General features: G+C 47.5%; 1 protein-coding gene across 5 annotated transcripts in view; it reads right to left on the bottom strand.

The window, feature by feature from the left end:
• LOC129837818 (ephrin type-B receptor 5-like) overlaps nucleotides 1-26,162 on the bottom strand; it is a 95,852-nt gene that overhangs the window by 24,396 nt on the left and 45,294 nt on the right. For all 5 annotated transcript variants that reach the window (XM_055904273.1, XM_055904276.1, XM_055904274.1 and 2 more), the window contains 2 exons: nucleotides 24,627-24,796; nucleotides 24,033-24,328 (listed from right to left, as the gene is read on the bottom strand). In XM_055904273.1, the coding sequence (XP_055760248.1) occupies nucleotides 24,033-24,328; nucleotides 24,627-24,796 (466 nt within the window). The remainder of the gene's footprint in view (nucleotides 1-24,032; nucleotides 24,329-24,626; nucleotides 24,797-26,162) is intronic.

Raw genomic sequence — 26,162 nt, 5'->3', positions numbered from 1 at the left:
CGACGAATTGCTCCGGCTCTGATTTTATTGGATACATATGAGAAGAACATCATAAAGTAGGATTTTCAACCGAGTTTGATCAGTTTATTCAACGTTTATTTGGAATTTTGGAATTTTTCGTTCCAGGCGCCAAGAGTTGATGGGCATGTTCGCGCCACAATGCTAGCCAAAGTTGCTAATTCGACAGAAGAAATGGACATTCTAAAACCAAACAATGATTTATTCTGAACCTAGGACTCCTTGCACAACATTCTGATGGAAGATCAACAAAGGTAAGAGAATATTTATGATGTTATTTCGTATTTTTGTGGTAAATGTTGGCTCCAACAAGGCGGAGAATATGTGAGCGCTGTCTCACAATATTGCATGCTGTATGTTGTACTAAAGTTATTTTTTAAAAATCTAACACAGCGGTTGCATTAATTTGTCAATAGGGGGCGCTGTTTTCACTTTGTAAAAAATCGTGCCCAAATTAAACTGCCTTGTACTCTATTCTTGCTCGTACAATATGAATATTATTATTACTATTGGATAGAAAACACTCTCTAGTTTGAAAAAAAAAAAAAACGTTTGAATTATATCTGTGAGTAAAACAGAACTTATTTTTTAGCAAACTTCCTGTCAGGAAGTGAAAAATCTGAAATCGAGGCTCTGTTCCAGGGCCTTCCTATTAATTTGCCTGAAATCTATGGATCTACATGCACTGCATACGCCTTCCACTAGATGTCAACAGGCAGTGAGAGGTGGAATGGGGTGTCTAGCTTGATCTGAGGCCGAACAAGAGCTTTTGGAATGACGTGTCTGGAATTTTCATTGTCTTGGAAGGCGCGAGAAGGAACCCCAGATTGCGTTCTGAAAAGCTTTAGACGTTAGATATCTCCGGCTCTCATTTTATTTGATATATGTGATAAAAACATCATAAAGTAGTTTTTTAAAACCGAGTTATATCAGTTTATTGAACGTTTATTGCGATTTTCGGAATTTTCTTTTCTTTGCGTCATGTGAAATTGGGCACGTTTGTGCCACATGGCTAGCTATGTTTGCTAATTCGACAGGAGAAGAGGACATTCTAAAACCAAACAACGATTATTCTGGACAAAGGACTCCTTGTACAAGATTCTGATGGAAGCTCAGCAAAAAGTAAGAACAATTTATGATGTAATTTCGTATTTCTGTTGAAAATGTTTAGTCATATTTTCCGCCCTTATTTTGGGCGCTGTCTCGCTATAACGTAACCTGTATGTCGTACTAAAGTTATTTTTAAAAATCTAACACAGCGGTTGCATTATGAACTAGTGTATCTTTCATTTGCTGTACAACTTGTATTTTTTAGTAAAGTTTATGATGAGTTATTTGATTAGATTAGGTGACAGTCCAAGATTTCTCCGGACAATTTTGTGCATTTTGACTACGTATTCACATTGTAAAACCACGATTTGCACCGCTAAATATGCACATTTTCGAACAAAACATATATGTATTGTGTAACATGATGTTATATGACTGTCATCTGATGAAGTTTGTCAAGGTTAGTGAATAATTTTATATCTTTTGCTGTTTTTCTGCGATCGCTACCTTTGCGGTGAATGAATGCAGTTGTGTGGTTGGCTATTGTAGTAAGCTAATATAATGCTATATTGTGTTTTCGCTGTAAAACACTTAAAAAATCTGAAATATTGGCTGGATTCACAAGATGTTTGTCTTTCATTTTCTGTACACCATGGATTTTTCATAAATGTTTTATGATGAGTATTTAGGTATTTCACGTTGCTCTCTGTAGTTATTCTAGCTGCTTTGGTGAAATTTGTGATTGTAGCTGCAATGTAAAACTGATTTATACCTGAAATATGCACATTTTTCGAACAAAACATAGATTTATTGTATAACATGTTATAAGACTGTCATCTGAGGAAGTTGTTTCTTGGTTAGTGACTAATTATATCTTTATTTGGTCGAATTTGTGATAGCTACCCATGCGGTAAAAAAATTGTGAAAATATGCGGTTGAGTCTTTTGCTATTGTGGTTAGCTAATAGAAATACATATTGTGTTTTCGCTGTAAAACATTTTAAAAATCGGAAATGATGGCTGGATTCACAAGATGTGTATATTTCATTTGGTATCTTGGACTTGTGATTTCATGATATTTAAATGCTAGTATTTACTTGTGGCGCTATGCTAGGCTATGCTAGTCAGCTTTTTTTTACTGATGAGGATGCTCCCGGATCTGGGATGGTGACTCGTGAGAAGTTTTAAGAACCACTGTATCTTTCATTTGCCATACAACAAGTATTTTTATGTAAAGTTTATGATGAGTTCTTTGGTTAGATTAGGTGACTGTCCAAAATATCTCCGGACATTTTGGCGTATTGTGGCTACGTATTCACAATGTAAAACCAGGATTTGTACCTCTTAACCTGTCTAGGCTGAGGGTGCCGCTAGCGGCACTCCCCCCCCACCCCCACTGAAAAGGCAGAGCCGCGAAATTCAAAAAAAATATTTTTTTTAAATATTTAACTTTCACACATTAAAGTCCAATACAGCTAATGAAAGACACAGATCTTGTGAATCCAGCCAACATGTCCGATTTTTAAAATGTTTTATAGGGAAGACACAATATGTAAAGATGTAAATCTATTACCTAAAAACACATTAGCATAATCCACCATCTTTTATTTGTCCACCAACACCAGTAGCTATCACCAATTCGGCTAAACTAAGATATTTATAGCCCCTAACCAAGAAAAAAACTCAGATGACAGTCTGATAACATATTTATGGTATGGGATAGGTTTTGTTAGAAAAATGTGCATATTTCAGGTAGATGGCATAGGTTACAATTGCACCCACCGTCACAAATGGACTAGAATAACTACATAGAGCAACGTGTTTACCTACTTACTAATCATCAAACATTTCGTAAAAATACACAGCATACACTAATCGAAAGACACAGATCCTGTGAATACAGACAATATTTCAGATTTTCTAAGTGTCTTACAGCGAAAACACAATAAATCGTTATATTAGCATAGCACATAGCACATAGCAGCCCAGCATTGATTCTAGCCAAAGAGAGCGATAACGTCAACATCGCCAAAATATATTATTTTTTTCACTAACCTTCTCAGAATTCTTCAGATGACACCCCTTGTCACGATCGTGTGGTGGATTGACGGACCAAAATGCAGCTTTTGGAAAATAAGCCATCTTCTTTTATTAAACACGAAGATGAACACGACACAAAAACACTTTAACAAAACAACAAAATAACAAAACGACCGTGAAGCTACAAACGTTGTGCACATACAAACAGGCTACAAACGTTCTTACATAGACAATTACCCACAACCAATGAGAGCCTATGGCTACCCTAAATAAGGCTCCCAATCAGAGACAACCGAAATCAGCTGTCTCTAATTGGGAACTCATTCAGGTAACCATAGACTCTCCTAGATAACTAACCAACATAGACAACTCTAGACATATACACTCAACACAAAACCATCTACTACACCCCATAACCCCTTTACCAAATAAACACCCAAAACCAACAAAACATAAACATTCCCCATGTCACACCCTGACCTAACTAAAATAATAAAGAAAACAAAGAATAATAAGGCCAGGGCGTGACATAACCCCCCCCTTGAGGCGCGAACTCCGGGCGCACCATACACAGTCTAGGGGAGGGTCTGGGTGGGCTCCCCTCCACGGTGGCGGCTCCGGCTCTGGTCGTAGTCCCCACGTCACCACAGTACCTAACCACCTCCTAGGCTTCCTCCAAACGACCCCCCTCCACATTAACCCCATTGCATTAAGGGGGAGTTCCGGACTAAGGGACAGCTCCGGACTAAGGACCAGTACCAGGGTAAGGGGCAGTACCAGGGTCAGGGGCAGTACCAGGATAAGGGGCAGTACCAGGGTAAGGGGCAGCACCAGGGTAAGGGGCAGCACCAGGGTAAGGGGCAGCACCAGGGTAAGGGGCAGCTCCAGGGTAAGGGGCAGCTCCGGACTGAGGAATGGCAGCTCCGGACTGAGGGACTGCAGCTCCGGACTGAGGGACTGCAGCTCCGGACTGAGGGACGGCCCATGGCTGGCTGACAGATCTGGCTGCTCATGGCTGGCTAACGGATCTGGCTGCTCATGGCTGGCTGACTGATCTGGCTGCTCATGGCTGGCTGACGGATCTGGCTGCTCATGGCTAGCTGACGGATCTGGCTGCTCATGGCTAGCTGACGGATCTGGCTGCTCATGGCTAGCTGACGGATCTGGCTGCTCATGGCTAGCTGACGGATCTGGCTGCTCATGGCTAGCTGACGGATCTGGCTGCTCATGGCTAGCTGACGGATCTGGCTGCTCATGGCTAGCTGACGGATCTGGCTGCTCATGGCTAGCTGACGGATCTGGCTGCTCATGGCTATCTGACGGATCTGGCTGCTCATGGCTAGCTGACGGATCTGGCTGCTCATGGCTGGCTGACGGATCTGGCTGCTCATGGCTGGCTGACTGATCTGGCTGCTCCTGTCTGGTTGGCGGCTCTGGCAGATCCTGTCTGGTTGGCGGCTCTGGCAGATCCTGTCTGGTTGGCGGCTCTGGCAGATCCTGTCTGGTTGGCGGCTCTGGCAGATCCTGTCTGGTTGGCGGCTCTGGCAGATCCTGTCTGACGGACGGCTCTAGCGGCTCCTGTCTGGCTGGCGGCTCTAGCGGCTCCTGTCTGGCGGACGGCTCAGTGGGCTCATGGCAGACGGGCGGCTTTGCAGGCTCATGGCAGACGGGCGGCTTTGCAGGCTCATTGCAGACGGATGGCTCAGATGGCGCTGGGGAGACGGATGGCTCAGATGGCGCTGGGGAGACGGATGGCTCAGATGGCGCTGGGGAGACGAGCAGTTCAGTCAATGCTGTGCAGACGGCAGACTCCTGCCGGCTGAGGCGCACTGTAGGCCTGGTGCGTGGTGCCGGGACTGGTGGCACCGGGCTGGGGACACGCATCTCAGGGCTAGTGCGGGGAGCAGCAACAGGACGCACAGGACTCTGGGGACACACAGGAGGCTTGGTGCGTGGTTTAGACACTGGTGGTAAAGGGCTGGAGACACGCACCATATAGCTAGTGCGTGGAGGAGGCACTGGTGGTACTGGGTTGGGGCGGGGAGGTGGCGCCGGAAATACCGGACCGTGCAGGCGTACTGGCTCCCTTGAACGCCGAGCCTGCCCAACCTTACCTGGTTCTATGCTCCCCGTCGCCTGACCAGTGCGGGGAGGTGGAATAACCCGCACCGGCCTATGTAGGCGAACCGGGGACACCATGCGTAAGGCTGGTGCCATGTACGCCGGCCCGAGGAGACGCACTGGTGACCAGATGCGTTGGGCCGGCTTCATGACATATGGCTCAACGCTCAGTCTAGCCCGGCCGATACGTGGAGCTGAAATGTACCGAACCGGGCTATGCACGCGTACAGGAGACACCGTGCGCTCTACTGCGTAACACGGTGTCTGCCCGTACTCTCGCTCTCCACGGTAAGTACAGGGAGTAGGCGCAGGTTTCCTACCTGACTTCGCCACACTCCCTTTAAGGCCCCCCCCAAGAAATTTTTGGGTTGTACTCACGGGCTTCCAGCCTTGTCTCCGTGCTGCCTCCTCATATCGCCTCCTCTCGGCTTTCGCTGCCTCCAGCTCTTCACGAGGGAGGCGATATTCTCCAGGTTGATCCCACGGCCCCTTACCATCCAGTATCTCCTCCCATGTCCAGAAATCCTTTGTGGGTAGGTCCTGTTGCCGCCTTCCATGCCGCTTGGTCCTATGGTGGGTAATTCTGTCACGATCGTGTGGTGGATTGACGGACCAAAATGCAGCTTTTGGAAAATAAGCCATCTTCTTTTATTAAACAACACGAAGATGAACACGACACAAAAACACTTTAACAAAACAACAAAATAACAAAACGACCGTGAAGCTACAAACGTTGTGCACATACAAACAGGCTACAAACGTTCTTACATAGACAATTACCCACAACCAATGAGAGCCTATGGCTACCCTAAATAAGGCTCCCAATCAGAGACAACCGAAATCAGCTGTCTCTAATTGGGAACTCATTCAGGTAACCATAGACTCTCCTAGATAACTAACCAACATAGACAACTCTAGACATATACACTCAACACAAAACCATCTACTACACCCCATAACCCCTTTACCAAATAAACACCCAAAACCAACAAAACATAAACATTCCCCATGTCACACCCTGACCTAACTAAAATAATAAAGAAAACAAAGAATAATAAGGCCAGGGCGTGACACCCCTGTAACATCACATTACAACATACATATACAGTTTGTTCGAAAATGTGCATATTTAGCCACCAAAATCATGGTTAGACAATGTGAAATGTAGCCCAGCTGGTGAGAAAATGTCCGTGCGCCATATTAGACAGTGATCTACTCTTATACATAAATACTCATAAACGTGACTAAAAAATATAGGGTGGACATCGATTGATAGACATTTTAATTCTTAATACAATCGCGGAATTACATTTTTTAAATTATCCTTACTTTTCAATACAGTTTGCGCCAAGCGAAGCTACGTCAAAAAACATGGCGTCCTAAGCCACTAACATTTTTCGACAGAAACACGATTTATCATAATTAAAATGTCCTACTTTGAGCTGTTCTTCCATCAGTATCTTGGGCAAAGGATCCTTTCTTGGGTCTAATCGTCTTTTGGTGGAAAGCTGTCCTCTTGCCATGTGGAAATGCCAACTGCGTTCAGCATGAACTGGAAGCGTGCCCAGCGATTCACAGCGTTTCAGAAATAAATGTCCCAAAATCGCACTAAACGGATATAAATTGCTATAAAACGCTTTAAATTAACTACCTTATGATGTTTTTAACTCCTATAACGAGTCTTAACATGACCGGAGAAAGATTACTCCCAACACTAATGCTTGGAACAGGTGCGGGTCGGTGTCCTCCACGCACATAACGCAGCTCCAAAAGACTTACTAGCTACAGGGTTTTTTAATTTATAGTGCCTGTGAACGCGCAATCGACCCCATTCAAATCGTCATCACGTAAAGGCATCCAGGGGAAGACGTAAGCAGTGTCCGTATACTCATAGCAATAACTGTGGCCTTTTAACTGACTCCAGATCAGGGGCCAACATTTCTGAAATCTGACTCCATGTCAGGGAAATTGCTGTAGAATGGGTTCTGTTCCACTTAGAGACAAAATTTCAACTCCTATAGAAACTATAGACTGTTTTCTATCCAATAATAATAATAATATGCATATTGTACGATCAAGAATTTTGTGGGAAGCCGTTTCAAAAATTACACGATTAGCATAAATAGTGACAACAGCGCCCCCAGCCTCAACAGGTTAATATGCACATTTTCGAACAAAACATAAATGTATTGTATAACATGATGTTATAAGACTGTCATCTGATGAAGTTGTCCAAAGGTTAGTGATTCATTTTATCTCTATTTCTGGGTTTTGTGAAAGCTATTTTGGCGGTGAATAAATGGCGTTGTGTGTTTGGCTATTGTGGTGAGCTAATAGAAATATATATATTGTGTTTTCGCTGTAAAACACTTAAAAAATCGGAAATATTGGCTGGATTCACAAGATGTTTATCTTTCATTTGATGTACACCATGTATTTTTCATAAATGTTTTATGATGAGTATTTATGTATTTCACGTTGCTCTCTGTAATTATTCTGGCTGCTTTGGTGCTATTTGTGATGGTGGCTGCAATGTAAAACTACGATTTATACCTCAAATATGCACATTTTCGAACAAAACATAAATGTATTGTATAACATGATGTTATAAGACTGTCATCTGATGAAGTTGTTCAAGGTTAGTGATTCATTTTATCTCTATTTGTGGGTTTTGTGATAGCTACCTATGCGGTGGAAACATGGTGAAAACATGGCGTTGTGTTATTGTGGTGAGCTAATATAAATACATATTGTGTTTTCGCTGTAAAACATTTTAAAAATCAGAAATGATGGCTGGATTCACAAGATGTTTATCTTTCATTTGCTGTATTGGACTTGTGATTTCATGAAATTATATTATATGATATCCCTGTCCCGTTAGTCTAGACTATGCTAGTCAGCTTTTTTGATGAGGAGGATCCCGGATCCGGGAGGAGACTCGTTAAGGCTAATACACCTTATGTCCATTATGAACTGGAGGCCCGCATGTCTTTACATTAACACTCACTATATTGAGGGAAAGAGGAGGCCCACATGTCTTTACATTACCACTCACTATACTGAGGGAAGAAGGAGGCCCGCATGTCTTTACATTACCACTCACTATACTGAGGGAAGGAGGAGGTCCGCCTGTCTTTACATTACCACTCACTATACTGAGGGAAGGAGGCCGCATGTCTTTACATTACCACTCACTATACTGAGGGAAGGAGGAGGTCCGCATGTCTTTACATTACCACTCACTATACTGAGGGAAGGAGGCCCACATGTCTTTACATTACCACTCACTATACTGATGGAAGGAGGAGGCTCGCATGTCTTTACATTACCACTCACTATACTGAGGGAAGGAGGAGGTCCGCCTGTCTTTACATTACCACTCACTATACTGAGGGAAGGAGGAGGGCCGCATGTCTTTACATTACCACTCACTATACTGAGGGAAGGAGGAGGCCCGCCTGTCTTTACATTACCACTCACTATACTGAGGGAAGGAGGAGGCCCACATGTCTTTACATTACCACTCACTATACTGAGGGAAGGAGGCCCACATGTCTTTACATTACCACTCACTATACTGATGGAAGGAGGAGGCTCTCATGTCTTTACATTACCACTCACTATACTGAGGGAAGAAGGAGGCCGCATGTCTTTACATTACCACTCACTATACTGAGGGAAGGAGGAGGCCCACATGTCTTTACATTACCACTCACTATACTGAGGGAAGGAGGAGGGCCGCATGTCTTTACATTACCACTCACTATACTGAGGGAAGGAGGCCGCATGTCTTTACATTACCACTCACTATACTGAGGGAAGGAGGAGGCCCGCATGTCTTTACATTACCACTCACTATACTGAGGGAAGGAGGCCGCATGTCTTTACATTACCACTCACTATACTGAGGGAAGGAGGAGGTCCGCATGTCTTTACATTACCACTCACTATACTGAGGGAAGGAGGAGGTCCGCATGTCTTTACATTACCACTCACTATACTGAGGGAAGGAGGCCGCATGTCTTTACATTACCACTCACTATACTGAGGGAAGGAGGAGGCGCGCATGTCTTTACATTACCACTCACTATACTGAGGGAAGGAGGAGGTCCACATGTCTTTACATTACCACTCACTATACTGAGGGAAGGAGGAGGTCCGCATGTCTTTACATTACCACTCACTATACTGAGGGAAGGAGGCCGCATGTCTTTACATTACCACTCACTATACTGAGGGAAGGAGGAGGCCGCATGTCTTTACATTACCACTCACTATACTGAGGGAAGGAGGAGGTCCACATGTCTTTACATTACCACTCACTATACTGAGGGAAGGAGGAGGCGCGCATGTCTTTACATTACCACTCACTATACTGAGGGAAAGGAGGTCCGCATGTCTTTACATTACCACTCACTATACTGAGGGAAGGAGGAGGTCCACATGTCTTTACATTACCACTCACTATACTGAGGGAAGGAGAAGGCCCGCATGTCTTTACATTACCACTCAATATACTGAGGGAAGGAGGCCCACATGTGTTTACATTACCACTCACTATACTGAGGGTAGGAGGAGGCCCGCATGTCTTTACATTACCACTCACTATACTGAGGGAAGAAGGAGGCCGCATGTCTTTACATTACCACTCACTATACTGAGGGTAGGAGGAGGCCCGCATGTCTTTACATTACCACTCACTATACTGAGGGAAGGAGGGTCCATGTCTTTACATTACCACTCACTATACTGAGGGAAGAAGGAGGCCTGCATGTCTTTACATTACCACTCACTATACTGAGGGAAGGAGGAGGCCCGCCTGTCTTTACATTACCACTCACTATACTTAGGGAAGGAGGAGGTCCGCATGTCTTTACATTACCACTCACTATACTGAGGGAAGGAGGAGGCCTGCATGTCTTTACATTACCACTCACTATACTGAGGGAAGGAGAAGGCCTGCATGTCTTTACATTACCACTCACTATACTGAGGGAAGAAGGAGGTCCGCATGTCTTTACATTACCACTCACTATACTGAGGGAAGGAGGAGGCCTGCATGTCTTTACATTACCACTCACTATACTGAGGGAAGGAGGAGGCCTGCATGTCTTTACATTACCACTCACTATACTGAGGGAAGAAGGAGGTCCGCATGTCTTTACATTACCACTCACTATACTGAGGGAAGGAGGCCGCATGTCTTTACATTACCACTCACTATACTGAGGGAAAGAGGAGGTCCACATGTCTTTACATTACCACTCACTATACTGAGGGAAGGAGGAGGCGCGCATGTCTTTACATTACCACTCACTATACTGAGGGAAGGAGGTCCGCATGTCTTTACATTACCACTCACTATACTGAGGGAAGGAGGAGGTCCACATGTCTTTACATTACCACTCACTATACTGAGGGAAGGAGAAGGCCCGCATGTCTTTACATTACCACTCACTATACTGAGGGAAGGAGGCCCACATGTCTTTACATTACCACTCACTATACTGAGGGAAGGAGGAGGCCCGCATGTCTTTACATTACCACTCACTATACTGAGGGAAGGAGGAGGTCCGCATGTCTTTACATTACCACTCACTATACTGAGGGAAGGAGGCCCGCATGTCTTTACATTACCACTCACTATACTGAGGGAAGGAGGCCGCATGTCTTTACATTACCACTCACTATACTGAGGGAAAGAGGAGGTCCACATGTCTTTACATTACCACTCACTATACTGAGGGAAGGAGGAGGCGCGCATGTCTTTACATTACCACTCACTATACTGAGGGAAGGAGGTCCGCATGTCTTTACATTACCACTCACTATACTGAGGGAAGGAGGAGGTCCACATGTCTTTACATTACCACTCACTATACTGAGGGAAGGAGAAGGCCCGCATGTCTTTACATTACCACTCACTATACTGAGGGAAGGAGGCCCACATGTCTTTACATTACCACTCACTATACTGAGGGAAGGAGGCCGCATGTCTTTACATTACCACTCACTATACTGAGGGAAGGAGGCCCACATGTCTTTACATTACCACTCACTATACTGAGGGAAGGAGGCCGCATGTCTTTACATTACCACTCACTATACTGAGGGAAGGAGGAGGCCTGCATGTCTTTACATTACCACTCACTATACTGAGGGAAGGAGGCCGCATGTCTTTACATTACCACTCACTATACTGAGGGAAGGAGGAGGCCCGCATGTCTTTACATTACCACTCACTATACTGAGGGAAGGAGGAGGTCTGCATGTCTTTACATTACCACTCACTATACTGAGGGAAGGAGGAGGGCCGCATGTCTTTACATTACCACTCACTATACTGAGGGAAGGAGGCCGCATGTCTTTACATTACCACTCACTATACTGAGGGAAGGAGGCCGCATGTCTTTACATTACCACTCACTATACTGAGGGAAGGAGGAGGCCCGCATGTCTTTACATTACCACTCACTATACTGAGGGAAGGAGGAGGTCCACATGTCTTTACATTGCCACTCACTATACTGAGGGAAGGAGGCCGCATGTCTTTACATTACCACTCACTATACTGAGGGAAGGAGGAGGTCCACATGTCTTTACATTACCACTCACTATACTGAGGGAAGGAGGAGGCGCGCATGTCTTTACATTACCACTCACTATACTGAGGGAAGGAGGTCCGCATGTCTTTACATTACCACTCACTATACTGAGGGAAGGAGGAGGTCCACATGTCTTTACATTACCACTCACTATACTGAGGGAAGGAGAAGGCCCGCATGTCTTTACATTACCACTCAATATACTGAGGGAAGGAGGCCCACATGTGTTTACATTACCACTCACTATACTGAGGGTAGGAGGAGGCCCGCATGTCTTTACATTACCACTCACTATACTGAGGGAAGGAGGCCGCATGTCTTTACATTACCACTCACTATACTGAGGGTAGGAGGAGGCCCGCATGTCTTTACATTACCACTCACTATACTGAGGGAAGGAGGGTCCATGTCTTTACATTACCACTCACTATACTGAGGGAAGAAGGAGGCCTGCATGTCTTTACATTACCACTCACTATACTGAGGGAAGGAGGAGGTCCGCATGTCTTTACATTACCACTCACTATACTGAGGGAAGGAGGAGGCCTGCATGTCTTTACATTACCACTCACTATACTGAGGGAAGGAGAAGGCCTGCATGTCTTTACATTACCACTCACTATACTGAGGGAAGAAGGAGGTCCGCATGTCTTTACATTACCACTCACTATACTGAGGGAAGGAGGAGGCCTGCATGTCTTTACATTACCACTCACTATACTGAGGGAAGGAGGAGGCCTGCATGTCTTTACATTACCACTCACTATACTGAGGGAAGAAGGAGGTCCGCATGTCTTTACATTACCACTCACTATACTGAGGGAAGGAGGCCGCATGTCTTTACATTACCACTCACTATACTGAGGGAAAGAGGAGGTCCACATGTCTTTACATTACCACTCACTATACTGAGGGAAGGAGGAGGCGCGCATGTCTTTACATTACCACTCACTATACTGAGGGAAGGAGGTCCGCATGTCTTTACATTACCACTCACTATACTGAGGGAAGGAGGCCGCATGTCTTTACATTACCACTCACTATACTGAGGGAAGGAGGCCGCATGTCTTTACATTACCACTCACTATACTGAGGGAAGGAGGAGGTCCACATGTCTTTACATTACCACTCACTATACTGAGGGAAGGAGAAGGCCCGCATGTCTTTACATTACCACTCACTATACTGAGGGAAGGAGGCCCACATGTCTTTACATTACCACTCACTATACTGAGGGAAGGAGGCCCACATGTCTTTACATTACCACTCACTATACTGAGGGAAGGAGGAGGCCCGCATGTCTTTACATTACCACTCACTATACTGAGGGAAGGAGGAGGTCCGCATGTCTTTACATTACCACTCACTATACTGAGGGAAGGAGGCCCGCATGTCTTTACATTACCACTCACTATACTGAGGGAAGGAGGCCGCATGTCTTTACATTACCACTCACTATACTGAGGGAAAGAGGAGGTCCACATGTCTTTACATTACCACTCACTATACTGAGGGAAGGAGGAGGCGCGCATGTCTTTACATTACCACTCACTATACTGAGGGAAGGAGGTCCGCATGTCTTTACATTACCACTCACTATACTGAGGGAAGGAGGAGGTCCACATGTCTTTACATTACCACTCACTATACTGAGGGAAGGAGAAGGCCCGCATGTCTTTACATTACCACTCACTATACTGAGGGAAGGAGGCCCACATGTCTTTACATTACCACTCACTATACTGAGGGAAGGAGGCCGCATGTCTTTACATTACCACTCACTATACTGAGGGAAGGAGGCCCACATGTCTTTACATTACCACTCACTATACTGAGGGAAGGAGGCCGCATGTCTTTACATTACCACTCACTATACTGAGGGAAGGAGGAGGCCCGCATGTCTTTACATTACCACTCACTATACTGAGGGAAAGAGGAGGTCCGCCTGTCTTTACATTACCACTCACTATACTGAGGGAAGGAGGAGGCCCGCATGTCTTTACATTACCACTCACTATACTGAGGGAAGGAGGAGGTCTGCATGTCTTTACATTACCACTCACTATACTGAGGGAAGGAGGAGGCTCGCATGTCTTTACATTACCACTCACTATACTGAGGGAAGGAGGCCGCATGTCTTTACATTACCACTCACTATACTGAGGGAAGGAGGAGGTCCACATGTCTTTACATTACCACTCACTATACTGAGGGAAGGAGGAGGCGCGCATGTCTTTACATTACCACTCACTATACTGAGGGAAGGAGGTCCGCATGTCTTTACATTACCACTCACTATACTGAGGGAAGGAGGAGGTCCACATGTCTTTACATTACCACTCAATATACTGAGGGAAGGAGAAGGCCCGCATGTCTTTACATTACCACTCACTATACTGAGGGAAGGAGGAGGCCTGCATGTCTTTACATTACCACTCACTATACTGAGGGAAGGAGGAGGCCCGCCTGTCTTTACATTACCACTCACTATACTGAGGGAAGGAGGAGGCCTGCATGTCTTTACATTACCACTCACTATACTGAGGGAAGGAGGTCCGCATGTCTTTACATTACCACTCACTATACTGAGGGAAGGAGGAGGGCCGCATGTCTTTACATTACCACTCACTATACTGAGGGAAGGAGGCCGCATGTCTTTACATTACCACTCACTATACTGAGGGAAGGAGGAGGCCTGCATGTCTTTACATTACCACTCACTATACTGAGGGAAGGAGGAGGCCCGCATGTCTTTACATTACCACTGATTATACTGAGGGAAGGAGAAGGCCCACATGTCTTTACATTACCACTCACTATACTGAGGGAAGGAGGAGAACTGCATGTCTTTACATTACCACTCACTATACTGAGGGAAGGAGGAGGTCCACATGTCTTTACATTACCACTCACTATACTGAGGGAAGGAGGAGGCCCGCATGTCTTTACATTACCACTCACTATACTGAGGGAAGGAGGAGGTCCGCATGTCTTTACATTACCACTCACTATACTGAGGGAAGGAGGCCGCATGTCTTTACATTACCACTCACTATACTGAGGGAAGGAGGAGGCCGCATGTCTTTACATTACCACTCACTATACTGAGGGAAGGAGGCCCGCATGTCTTTACATTACCACTCACTATACTGAGGGAAGGAGGAGGTCCGCATGTCTTTACATTACCACTCACTATACTGAGGGAAGGAGGAGGCTCTCATGTCTTTACATTACCACTCACTATACTGAGGGAAGAAGGAGGCCGCATGTCTTTACATTACCACTCACTATACTGAGGGAAGAAGGAGGCCGCATGTCTTTACATTACCACTCACTATACTGAGGGAAGAAGGAGGCCGCATGTCTTTACATTACCACTCACTATACTGAGGGAAGGAGGAGGCCTGCATGTCTTTACATTACCTCTCACTATACTGAGGGAAGGAGGAAGGAGGAAGGAATGGAGAGGGAAGGAGGGTGGGAGTGGGGTTGGGAGAGGGAGAGGGAGGGTGAGGAACAGGGAGGGAGAGAGAGGTAGGTACTGAAGTTATATAGGATGGGGGAGGAGGATGAGTTAATAATAAACAAACATTAACAAACAGCAGTGGACACTGCAATGCATTAACACTGACCGAGAGAGAGAGAGAGAGAGAGAGAGAGAGAGAGAGAGAGAGAGAGAGAGAGAGAGAGAGAGAGAGAGAGAGAGAGAGAGAGAGAGAGAGAGAGAGAGAGAGAGAGAGAGAGAGAGAGAGAGAGAGAGAGAGAGAGAAGGCTAGAGGGATTTAGAAAGGAAAGGGGGATGGGACTGAAATGGTGGCAGAGAAAAAGAGAGGGACACAATGAAAGAGAGATAAAGACAAAAAGAGAGAAAGATTGGAAAGAACCAAAAGAGAATAATAGGCATAAACAAAGAGAGAGAGAGAGAGAGAGAGAGAGAGAGAGAGAGAGAGAGAGAGAGAGAGAGAGAGATGGATGGATGGATGGATGGATGCATGAATGGATGGATGGATGGCAATGTAATGCCGTTGACATGGTACTTGGTATTTAGATCACTGACCCAATTTCTCCTTCTCTCTCTCTCTCTGCCCTATCTCCTGCTATCTCTCTCTTATGTCCTCATTCTCTCTTTTGCTCCCAGCATTCTAATCTGACACACACACATGCACACACAGACTTGTCCTAGCGCAGATGCAGCCACACACAGGAGACATGAATGCACATGGTTCCATGAGCAAATATCTTGTTCCCTTCTGTCTCTCTATCCTCACCTCTCTCTCTTCCGTCTGTCTCTCTCTATCCTCTCCTCCCTCTCTCCCATCTGTCTCTCTATCCTTCCTCCCTCTCTCCCTTCTTTCTCTATCCTCTCCTCTCTCTCTCCCGTCTGTCTCTCTCTATCCTCTCCTCTCTCTCTCCCATCTGTCTCTCTATCCTCTCCTCCCTCTCTCCCATCTGTCTCTCTCTATCCTCTACTCCCTCTCTCCCATCTGTCTCTCTCTATCCTTTCCTCCCTCTCTCCCTTCTTTCTCTATCATCTCCTCTCTCTCTCCCTTCTGTCTCTCTCTATCCTCTCCTCCCTCTCTCCCTTCTGTCTCTTTCTATCCTCTCCTCCCTCTCTCCCTTCTGTCTCTCTCCATCCTCCTCTCCCTCTCTCCCGTCTGTCTCTCTCTATCCTCTCCTCCCTCTCTCCCATCTGTCTCTCTCTATCCTCTCCTCCCTCTCTCCCTTCTCTCTCTCTATCCTCTCCTCCCTCTCTCCCATCTGTCTCTCTCTATCCTCTCCTCCCTCTCTCCCATCTGTCTCTCTCTATCCTCTACTCCCTCTCTCCCATCTGTCTCTCTCTATCCTCTCCTCCCTCTCTCCCATCTGTCTCTCTCTATCCTCTACTCCCTCTCTCCCATCTGTCTCTCTATCCTCTCCTCCCTCTCTCCCATCTGTCTCTCTCTATCCTCTCCTCTCTCTCTCCCGTCTGTCTCTCTCTATCCTCTCCTCTCTCTCTCCCATCTGTCTCTCTCTATCCTCTCCTCCCTCTCTCCCTTCTGTCTCTCTCTATCCTCTCCTCTCTCTCTCCCATCAGTCTCTCTCTATCCTCTACTCCCTCTCTCCCTTCTGTCTCTCTCTATCCTCTCCTCCCTCTCTCCCATCTGTCTCTCTCTATCCTCTACTCCCTCTCTCCCATCTGTCTCTCTCTATCCTCTCCTCTCTCTCTCCCATCTGTCTCTCTCTATCCTCTCCTCCCTCTCTTCCATCTGTCTCTCTCTATCCTCTCCTCCCTCTCTCCCATCTGTCTCTCTCTATCCTCTCCTCCCTCTCTCCCATCTGTCTCTCTCTATCCTCTACTCCCTCTCTCCCATCTGTCTCTTTCTATCCTCTCCTCCCTCTCTCCCATCTGTCTCTCTCTATCCTCTCCTCTCTCTCTCCCGTCTGTCTCTCTCTATCCTCTCCTCCCTCCCTCCCATCTGTCTCTCTCTATCCTCTCCTCCCTCTCTCCCTTCTCTCTCTCTATCCTCTCCTCCCTCTCTCCCGTCTGTCTCTCTCTATCCTCTCAATTGTCCAAGCTGTTTAAAGGCACAGTCAACTTAGTGTATGTAAACTTCTGACCCACTGGAATTGTGATACAGTGAACTATAAGTGAAATAATCTGTCTGTAAACAATTGTTGGAAAAATGACTTGTGTCATGCACAAAGTAGATGTCCTAACCGACTTGCCAAAACTATACTTTGTTAACAAGAAATTTGTGGATGTAAGTGTATGTAAACTTCCGACTTCAACTGTATATCATCAGTGTTAAAGGAACTGTGTGACATGAAACTGATGTGGACCTCCTTAGAAAGCCCCATGATGTAAAATGTCTGTTTCATGTCTGGGTGAACGGGTGTAATTGTGCTCATGCTCAGTGGTGCTTCTGCTGAGCATACACACACACTCTCTCTCTCTCTCTCTCTCTCTCTCTCTCTCTCTCTCTCTCTCTCTCTCTCTCTCTCTCTTTCTTTCTCTCTCTCTTTCTCGACGCGAATGTCAACCGAGAAAACATCTAGTGTAGGTCTTCTGCCGAGGAGAGAACAGAGCGCTGCTTGTCTCCTGCTCTGTTCCCTGTCATCATTAGAGGATCTGTGAGGAGTCACTGGTTCTGGTGGCTGAGCTGGTTGGATGGTGCTTGTAACACCAAGCGGTTGTGGGTTTAATTCCAGCACCGATCACTTCTAATGAATAGCTTAACACTAAGTCCATTTGGATTACATATCATTCATCAGTTCCGATCTTGAATGTGCCTGGAACCCCCTTAGAGCCGCACAGCTGAGTTCTTGGTGTCTACACAGATATTTATACCGGAGCCTCAGAGACATGTAGAATAAAAACCCTCAGCGACCACGGCGACCACGGCGACCACGGCCCAGCAACCATCTCAGCTATCATTTTTTTCATCCAAATGCCTAAACAGGGACAACAATGGCATGACGTCACATCATTAGTCAATGACCTGATCAACTAAACATAATCACAGAATAATTAGAACACAAAAATCCCTGTGTGGGTGGGGCTCCCACTCCTTATGATCTGTTTAGCCCCATCTGGGAGGCCAAGCCACAGAGCCACAGAGCGGTTATTTCTCAGTAAATATCAATCCAAGTGGGATAAACCATGTGAGTGGTGGGGAGAGCCCAGATGTAAGCCATTAGAGCATGACGACATTTCACAGTTGACTTGGTTCAGAGCGGCAGTATTAACGAAGCTGTTAGCTAGCTTGGGACTGGGATGCCCCTGACCAGCCCTGGCCTGTGTGGGAGAGGGTAGCAGATAGCCCCACAGAGAACTGCTGGACTGGACCTTTACCTTCAACTGTCAACAGTCACACACACACACACACACACACACACACACACACACACACACACACACACACACACACACACACACACACACACACACACACACACACACACACACACACACACACACACACACACACACACACACACACACACACACACACACACACACCCTCTCTCTGTCTCCTTAGTTTCCTCAGACTTTCTGCTTGCTCAATTCCTTAAGTCGTTAACTTGTGTCCACTTATCCCCTCTCTCCCTCCCTCTCTCCCTCCCTCTCCCTCTCCATCTCCCCCTCCATCTCCCCCTCTCTCTTTCCCTCTCTCCCGCTGTGGTTTCTGTCACTTGTTCACAGACGAGTGGCCATTACATCACTATGACCTAAATGTGTCACATCTCTCCCTCCCTCCCTCCCTCTCTCTCTTCCCCTCCCCCTCTCTATCCCCCTCCTCTCTCTCTCTATCTCTCTTTCTCTCCTCCTTCTCTCAATATTCCATGGTGTCTTTCTTGAGATTTCTCCAAATCATATCTTTCCCGTTGATCCCTGTCCAGTGAAGGTAGAAAACTTTACTTTTTCAGGGTGCACACTGACCCAGACTGTGGTGTAGTGTCCATGTCCCTGTAGTGTGTGTGAGTGTGAGTGTGAGTGTGAGTGTGAGTGTGAGTGTGAGTGTGAGTGTGAGTGTGAGTGTGAGTGTGAGTTTGAGTGTGAGTGTGAGTGTGAGTGTGAGTTTGAGTGAGTGAGAGAGAGAGAGAGAGAGAGAGAGAGAGAGAGAGAGACAGACAGAGAGAGACAGAGAGAGAGAGAGACAGACAGAGAGACACAGAGAGAGAGAGAGAGAGAGAGAGACAGAGAGAGAGAGATTGAGTGTGTTCCTTTCCTCCTCTGTGCTAACACACTGGGTCAAGTGTGGCTTGTTGAAGCAGTAGTTGAGCTCTTGGTATGACAAGCTGTCTCGTATTCCCCTGAGTTCTGCTCCCTTCCTGCTTCTTCAGTTAAAACACCACCAACACAGAGACCACAACACAAAGCCCTCATCTCCTACTTATGCTCCCAGACATAAACACCTTTTCATTTATGTAGGATATTGCTGACACAGTCTCATAAAACATTTGCCCATCATCAACCCCCCCGCCCCCCCCACAACACACACACACACACACACACACACACACACACACACACACACACACACACACACACACACACACACACACACACACACACACACACACACACACACACACACACACACATACACACACACACACACACACACACACACACACGGCACATGGCCATTGTCCGTCCCTGCCCTCCTCCGCCTGTCCTCTCAGTCAAGCTGGGCCAGTGATCAGCAGTTCCTTCTCATATTGATACAGAAAGTTAGTGACACAAGAGACAGGAGAACTGACAGGAGAGGAGACAGGAGAACTGACAGGACAGGAGACAGGAGAACTGACAGGACAGGGGACAGGAGAACTGACAGGACAGGGGACAGGAGAACTGACAGGACAGGAGACAGGAGAACTGACAGGACAGTGGACAGGAGAACTGACAGGAAGGGGGACAGGAGAACTGACAGGAAGGGGGACAGGAGAACTGACAGGACAGGGGACAGGAGAACTGACAGAACAGGAGACAGGAGAACTGACAGGAAGGGGGACAGGAGAACTGACAGGACAGGAGACAGGAGAACTGACAGGACAGGGGACAGGAGAACTGACAGGAAGGGGGACAGGAGAACTGACAGGACAGGGGACAGGAGAACTGACAGAACAGGAGACAGGAGAACTGACAGGATAGGGGACAGGAGAACTGACAGAACAGGAGACAGGAGAACTGACAGAACAGGAGACAGGAGAACTGACAGAACAGGAGACAGGAGAACTGACAGGACAGGGGACAGGAGAACTGACAGGATAGGGGACAGGAGAACTGACAGGACAGGAGACAGGAGAACTGGCGGGAAGGGGGACAGGAGAACTGACAGGACAGGGGTCAGGACAACTGACAGGAGAGTGGACAGGAGAACTGACAGGACAGGAGACAGGAGAACTGACAGGAGGGGGGACAGGAGAACTGACAGGAGGGGGGACAGGAGAACAAACAGGACAGGGGACAGGAGAACTGGCAGGACAGGAGAACTGACAGGACAGGAGACAGGAGAACTGGCAGGACAGGAGACAGGAGAACTGGCAGGAGGGGGGACAGGAGAACTGACAGGACAGGAGTCAGGACAACTGACATGAGAGTGGACAGGAGAACTGACAGGACAGGAGACAGGAGAACTGACAGGAGGGGGGACAGGAGAACTGACAGGACAGGGGACAGGAGAACTGACAGGAAGGGGGACAGGAGAACTGACAGGACAGGAGAACTGACAGGAGCGGGGACAGGAGAACTGACAGGATAGGGGACAGGAGAATTGACAGGAAGGGGGACAGGAGAACTGACAGGAAGGGGGACAGGAGAACTGACAGGAAGGGGGACAGGAGAACTGACAGGAAGGGGGACAGGAGAACTGGCAGGAAGGGGGACAGGAGAACTGACAGGAGGGGGGACAGGAGAACTGACAGGAAGGGGGACAGGAGAACTGACAGGACAGGGGACAGGAGAACTGACAGGAAGGGGGACAGGAGAACTGGCAGGAAGGGGGACAGGAGAACTGACAGGACAGGAGAACTGACAGGAGGGGGGACAGGATAACTGACAGGAAGGGGGCAGGAGAACTGACAGGACGGGGGACAGGAAACTGACAGGACGGGGGACAGGAGAACTGACAGGAGGGGGGACAGGAGAACTGACAGGACAGGGGACAGGAGAACTGACATGTCAGGGGAGACAGGAGAACTGGCAGGAAGGGTGACAGGAGAACTGACAGGACAGGTGACAGGATAACTGACAGGACAGGAGACAGGAGAACTGACAGGACAGGAGACAGGAGAACTGGCAGGAAGGGGGACAGGAGAACTGACAGGACAGGGGTCAGGACAACTGACAGGAGAGTGGACAGGAGAACTGACAGGACAGGAGACAGGAGAACTGACAGGAGGGGGGACAGGAGAACTGACAGGAGGGGGGACAGGAGAACAAACAGGACAGGGGACAGGAGAACTGACAGGACAGGAGAACTGACAGGACAGAAGACAGGAGAACTGGCAGGACAGGAGACAGGAGAACTGGCAGGAGGGGGGACAGGAGAACTGACAGGACAGGAGTCAGGACAACTGACATGAGAGTGGACAGGAGAACTGACAGGACAGGAGATAGGAGAACTGACAGGAGGGGGGACAGGAGAACTGACAGGACAGGGGACAGGAGAACTGACAGGAAGGGGGACAGGAGAACTGACAGGACAGGAGAACTGACAGGAGGGGGGACAGGAGAACTGACAGGATAGGGGACAGGAGAATTGACAGGAAGGGGGACAGGAGAACTGACAGGAAGGGGGACAGGAGAACTGACAGGAAGGGGGACAGGAGAACTGACAGGAAGGGGGACAGGAGAACTGGCAGGAAGGGGGACAGGAGAACTGACAGGAGGGGGGACAGGAGAACTGACAGGAAGGGGGACAGGAGAACTGACAGGACAGGGGACAGGAGAACTGACAGGAAGGGGGACAGGAGAACTGGCAGGAAGGGGGACAGGAGAACTGACAGGACAGGAGAACTGACAGGAGGGGGGACAGGATAACTGACAGGATAGGGGACAGGAGAACTGACAGGAAGGGGGACAGGAGAACTGACAGGAAGGGGGACAGGAGAACTGACAGGACGGGGGACAGGAGAACTGACAGGACGGGGGACAGGAGAACTGACAGGAGGGGGGACAGGAGAACTGACAGGACAGGGGACAGGAGAACTGACATGTCAGAGGAGACAGGAGAACTGGCAGGAAGGGTGACAGGAGAACTGACAGGACAGGTGACAGGATAACTGACAGGACAGGAGACAGGAGAACTGACAGGACAGGGGACAGGAGAACTGACAGGACGGGGGACAGGAGAACTGACAGGAGGGGAGACAGGAGAACTGGCAGGAAGGGTGACAGGAGAACTGACAGGACAGGTGACAGGATAACTGACAGGACAGGAGACAGGAGAACTGACAGGAGGGGGGACAGGATAACTGACAGGATAGGGGACAGGAGAACTGACAGGAAGGGGGACAGGAGAACTGACAGGAAGGGGGACAGGAGAACTGACAGGACGGGGGACAGGAGAACTGACAGGACGGGGGACAGGAGAACTGACAGGAGGGGGGACAGGAGAACTGACAGGACAGGGGACAGGAGAACTGACATGTCAGGGGAGACAGGAGAACTGTCAGGAAGGGTGACAGGAGAACTGACAGGACAGGGGACAGGAGAACTGGCAGGAAGGGGGACAGGAGAACTGACAGGACAGGAGAACTGACAGGACGGGGGACAGGAGAACTGACAGGACGGGGGACAGGAGAACTGACAGGAGGGGAGACAGGAGAACTGGCAGGAAGGGTGACAGGAGAACTGACAGGACAGGAGACAGGAGAACTGACAGGAGAGTGGACAGGAGAACTGACAGAACAGGAGACAGGAGAACTGACAGGACAGGAGACAGGAGAACTGACAGGACAGGAGACAGGAGAACTGACAGGACAGGAGACAGGAGAACTTGCAGGAAGGGGGACAGGAGAACTGACAGGATAGGAGAACTGACAGGAGGGGGGACAGGAGAACTGACAGGACAGGGGACAGGAGAACTGGCAGGAAGGGGGACAGGAGAACTGACAGGACAGGAGAACTGACAGGAGGGGGGACAGGAGAACTGACAGGAAGGGGGACAGGAGAACTGACAGGACAGGGGACAGGAGAACTGACAGGACAGGGGACAGGAGAACTGACAGGAAGGGAGACAGGAGAACTGACAGGAAGGGGGACAGGAGAACTGGCAGGAAGGGGGACAGGAGAACTGGCAGGAAGGGGGACAGGAGAACTGACAGGACAGGAGAACTGACAGGAGGGGGGACAGGAGAACTGACAGGAAGGGGGACAGGAGAACTGACAGGAAGGGAGACAGGAGAACTGACAGGAAGGGGGACAGGAGAACTGGCAGGAAGGGGGACAGGAGAACTGGCAGGAAGGGGGACAGGAGAACTGACAGGACAGGGGACAGGAGAACTGACAGGAAGGGTGACAGGAGAACTGACCGGAGGGGGGACAGGACAACTGACAGGACAGGAGAACTGACAGGAGGGGGGACAGGAGAACTGACAGGAAGGGGGACAGGAGAACTAACAGGAAGGGAGACAGGAGGCTAAAACTTTAGATATTGTTACATTTTGTCGGCCCTTTGACATTTTAGTGTCAAACCAGACTTGTTGAACTCACCTAAGCAGGCAGATCTGTTTTGATTGGGCTCATATCCCTCTTCACAGATGCACCCACCCACCGGCACCATCCATTCACCTTCTGCGTTGCAGTGCATGCGGGGGGCGGAGCCTCCCTGTGCTTGGCTGTGGGGAACACAAGTCCCAGTCACAGGGACCAGGGCGGTAGGCTCCGCCCCTGAGGGTGTGGCCGGATAGGAAGCAAGATAGCGATTGGTTGCTGGGCAGCGGCGGTAGAAGATGGACACACCCATCAGAGAGACGCATGCGCCGCTGTCGACGATGGCCAGGACGAATCTGAAACCAGGGTCAAGGGTCATAACATGTTAACTTCTTATCAGGCTTGAACTGCACTGTTGGTTAAGGGCTTGTAAGTAAGCATTTCACACTAAGGTCTACACGCGCATGTGATAAATAAAGTTTCATTTGATTTGAAGGACCACTAGATAGGTGACAGTGTGGGTTTAGGTGAGTTAGTTACCATACACTGTTGCCTACAAAGTGGCAAAGGACTATTTGTCACAAGTGATGAGCATGGTTTGAATATGGGATGAATTTGTTTCATGAATTTGTTTCAAATGTTCTCGTACAGTACCCATTGCGTGTGAGCGGCGCGAAGCTGCGGGTCTTGATGTTGACCCGACGGTAGCGGTCTGGTTGGTACTGGTGAGGCAGGCTGGGCTCCACCTTGGTGAAACTCTTATCTGCTGCTATGGTGTCAATCTTCACCCAGCCCTCCCTCGTGTCCTTCTCTGCACTGGATGGCTGGACAGGGATGGGAAAGGGGGATGGGGAGGAAGAGAGGGAGGAGAGGGGGATGAGAGAGAGGGATCATGTAATACATTTCATTGTGGAAATTAAAATGTGAGGGATTAGGGAGAAGGATAAGATAAAGAGCATGTAACAGTTGATTAAAGTATTTAAGAGTATGCAACAGTTAGCTCTGAGGGTACACATTTAGTCAAAAACAAACAGTCGCGGACCAGTGACAGTCTGTGTTTTAATCTAATTCTCCCCAGTTTCAAGATAACTGTGCTAACTTTCCCTAGAGACTCAGACTCCTGGTCTTCCTGCTGCTCCCCACTCTACATTCCTCTAAACTTCACTCATCAGCCTCTTATTTTAATTTTTATACAGTATCTAACTTTCCCCAAGAAGAAATGTATTCATCCACAAATACTGCATCCTTCCCTCTGTGAGAGCAGCACACAGATGAGAAATGTAGTTTATTTAATGAGATTGAGGGTGATGAGAATGAGAGGAATGTTATGGCAAACCAAAGCATCATTGTTTCCTTGCTTTTGGAACGCGCTTTGAAAATGGGATATTGGGAAATGTAGTCTTTATGCTCTACGTCTTGACAGATGTTTTTAGAAACTATAAATACCATGGGAAGAGAGAATTTGTCTTGGCTTAAAATGGCTTAAACTGTTTAGTATTAATCAAAAATGTATCAGTTTCACTTCAAGTAAAAAGGTTTGACAGCATTGCCATATACAAGTCAAGTCAGTTTTTGATGTCCCAATACCTTGGCATCAGGTTCATGAACTGACATATAAAACAACAATTGACACATCAATTTGTTAATTTCATTGTAAGCGATTATATAAAATACTTGCTACAAAAATAATGCTCAATATATGGGGCATTGGATAGTCAGCCTTGTGTAGACACGAGGAAACACAATCTATAGAACATGTTTTCTGGTACCGTACATCAGTGGTTCGCTTCTGGAGTCAGGTCCAGGAATGGTTGTTCTGTCATAACTACAACTACAACATTATCAATATGGATAATGTAGTTAGTGTGACCATACTGTCAGCGTTAACCAAGCTATCTATCTTTATTAATAGCAACATCAGCTTATCAATGCTATCTATCTTTATTAATAGCAACGTCAGCTTATCAATGCTAGCTATCGTTATTAATGGCAACATCAGCTTATCAATGCTAGCTATCTTTATTAATGGCAACGTCAGCTTATCAATGCTAGCTATCTTCATTAATGGCAATGTCAGCTTATCAATGCTAGCTATCTTTATTAATGGCAACGTCAGCTTATCAATGCTAGCTATCTTTATTAATGGCAACGTCAGCTTATCAATGCTAGCTATCTTTATTAATAGCAATG

Source organism: Salvelinus fontinalis, chromosome 38, assembly GCF_029448725.1.
Source record: "Salvelinus fontinalis isolate EN_2023a chromosome 38, ASM2944872v1, whole genome shotgun sequence".
In the NCBI taxonomy this organism is placed as follows: Eukaryota; Metazoa; Chordata; class Actinopteri; order Salmoniformes; family Salmonidae; genus Salvelinus; species Salvelinus fontinalis.
Note: the sequence above shows the minus strand (reverse complement) of the source record. Positions and strands in the feature narration are given on the sequence as shown.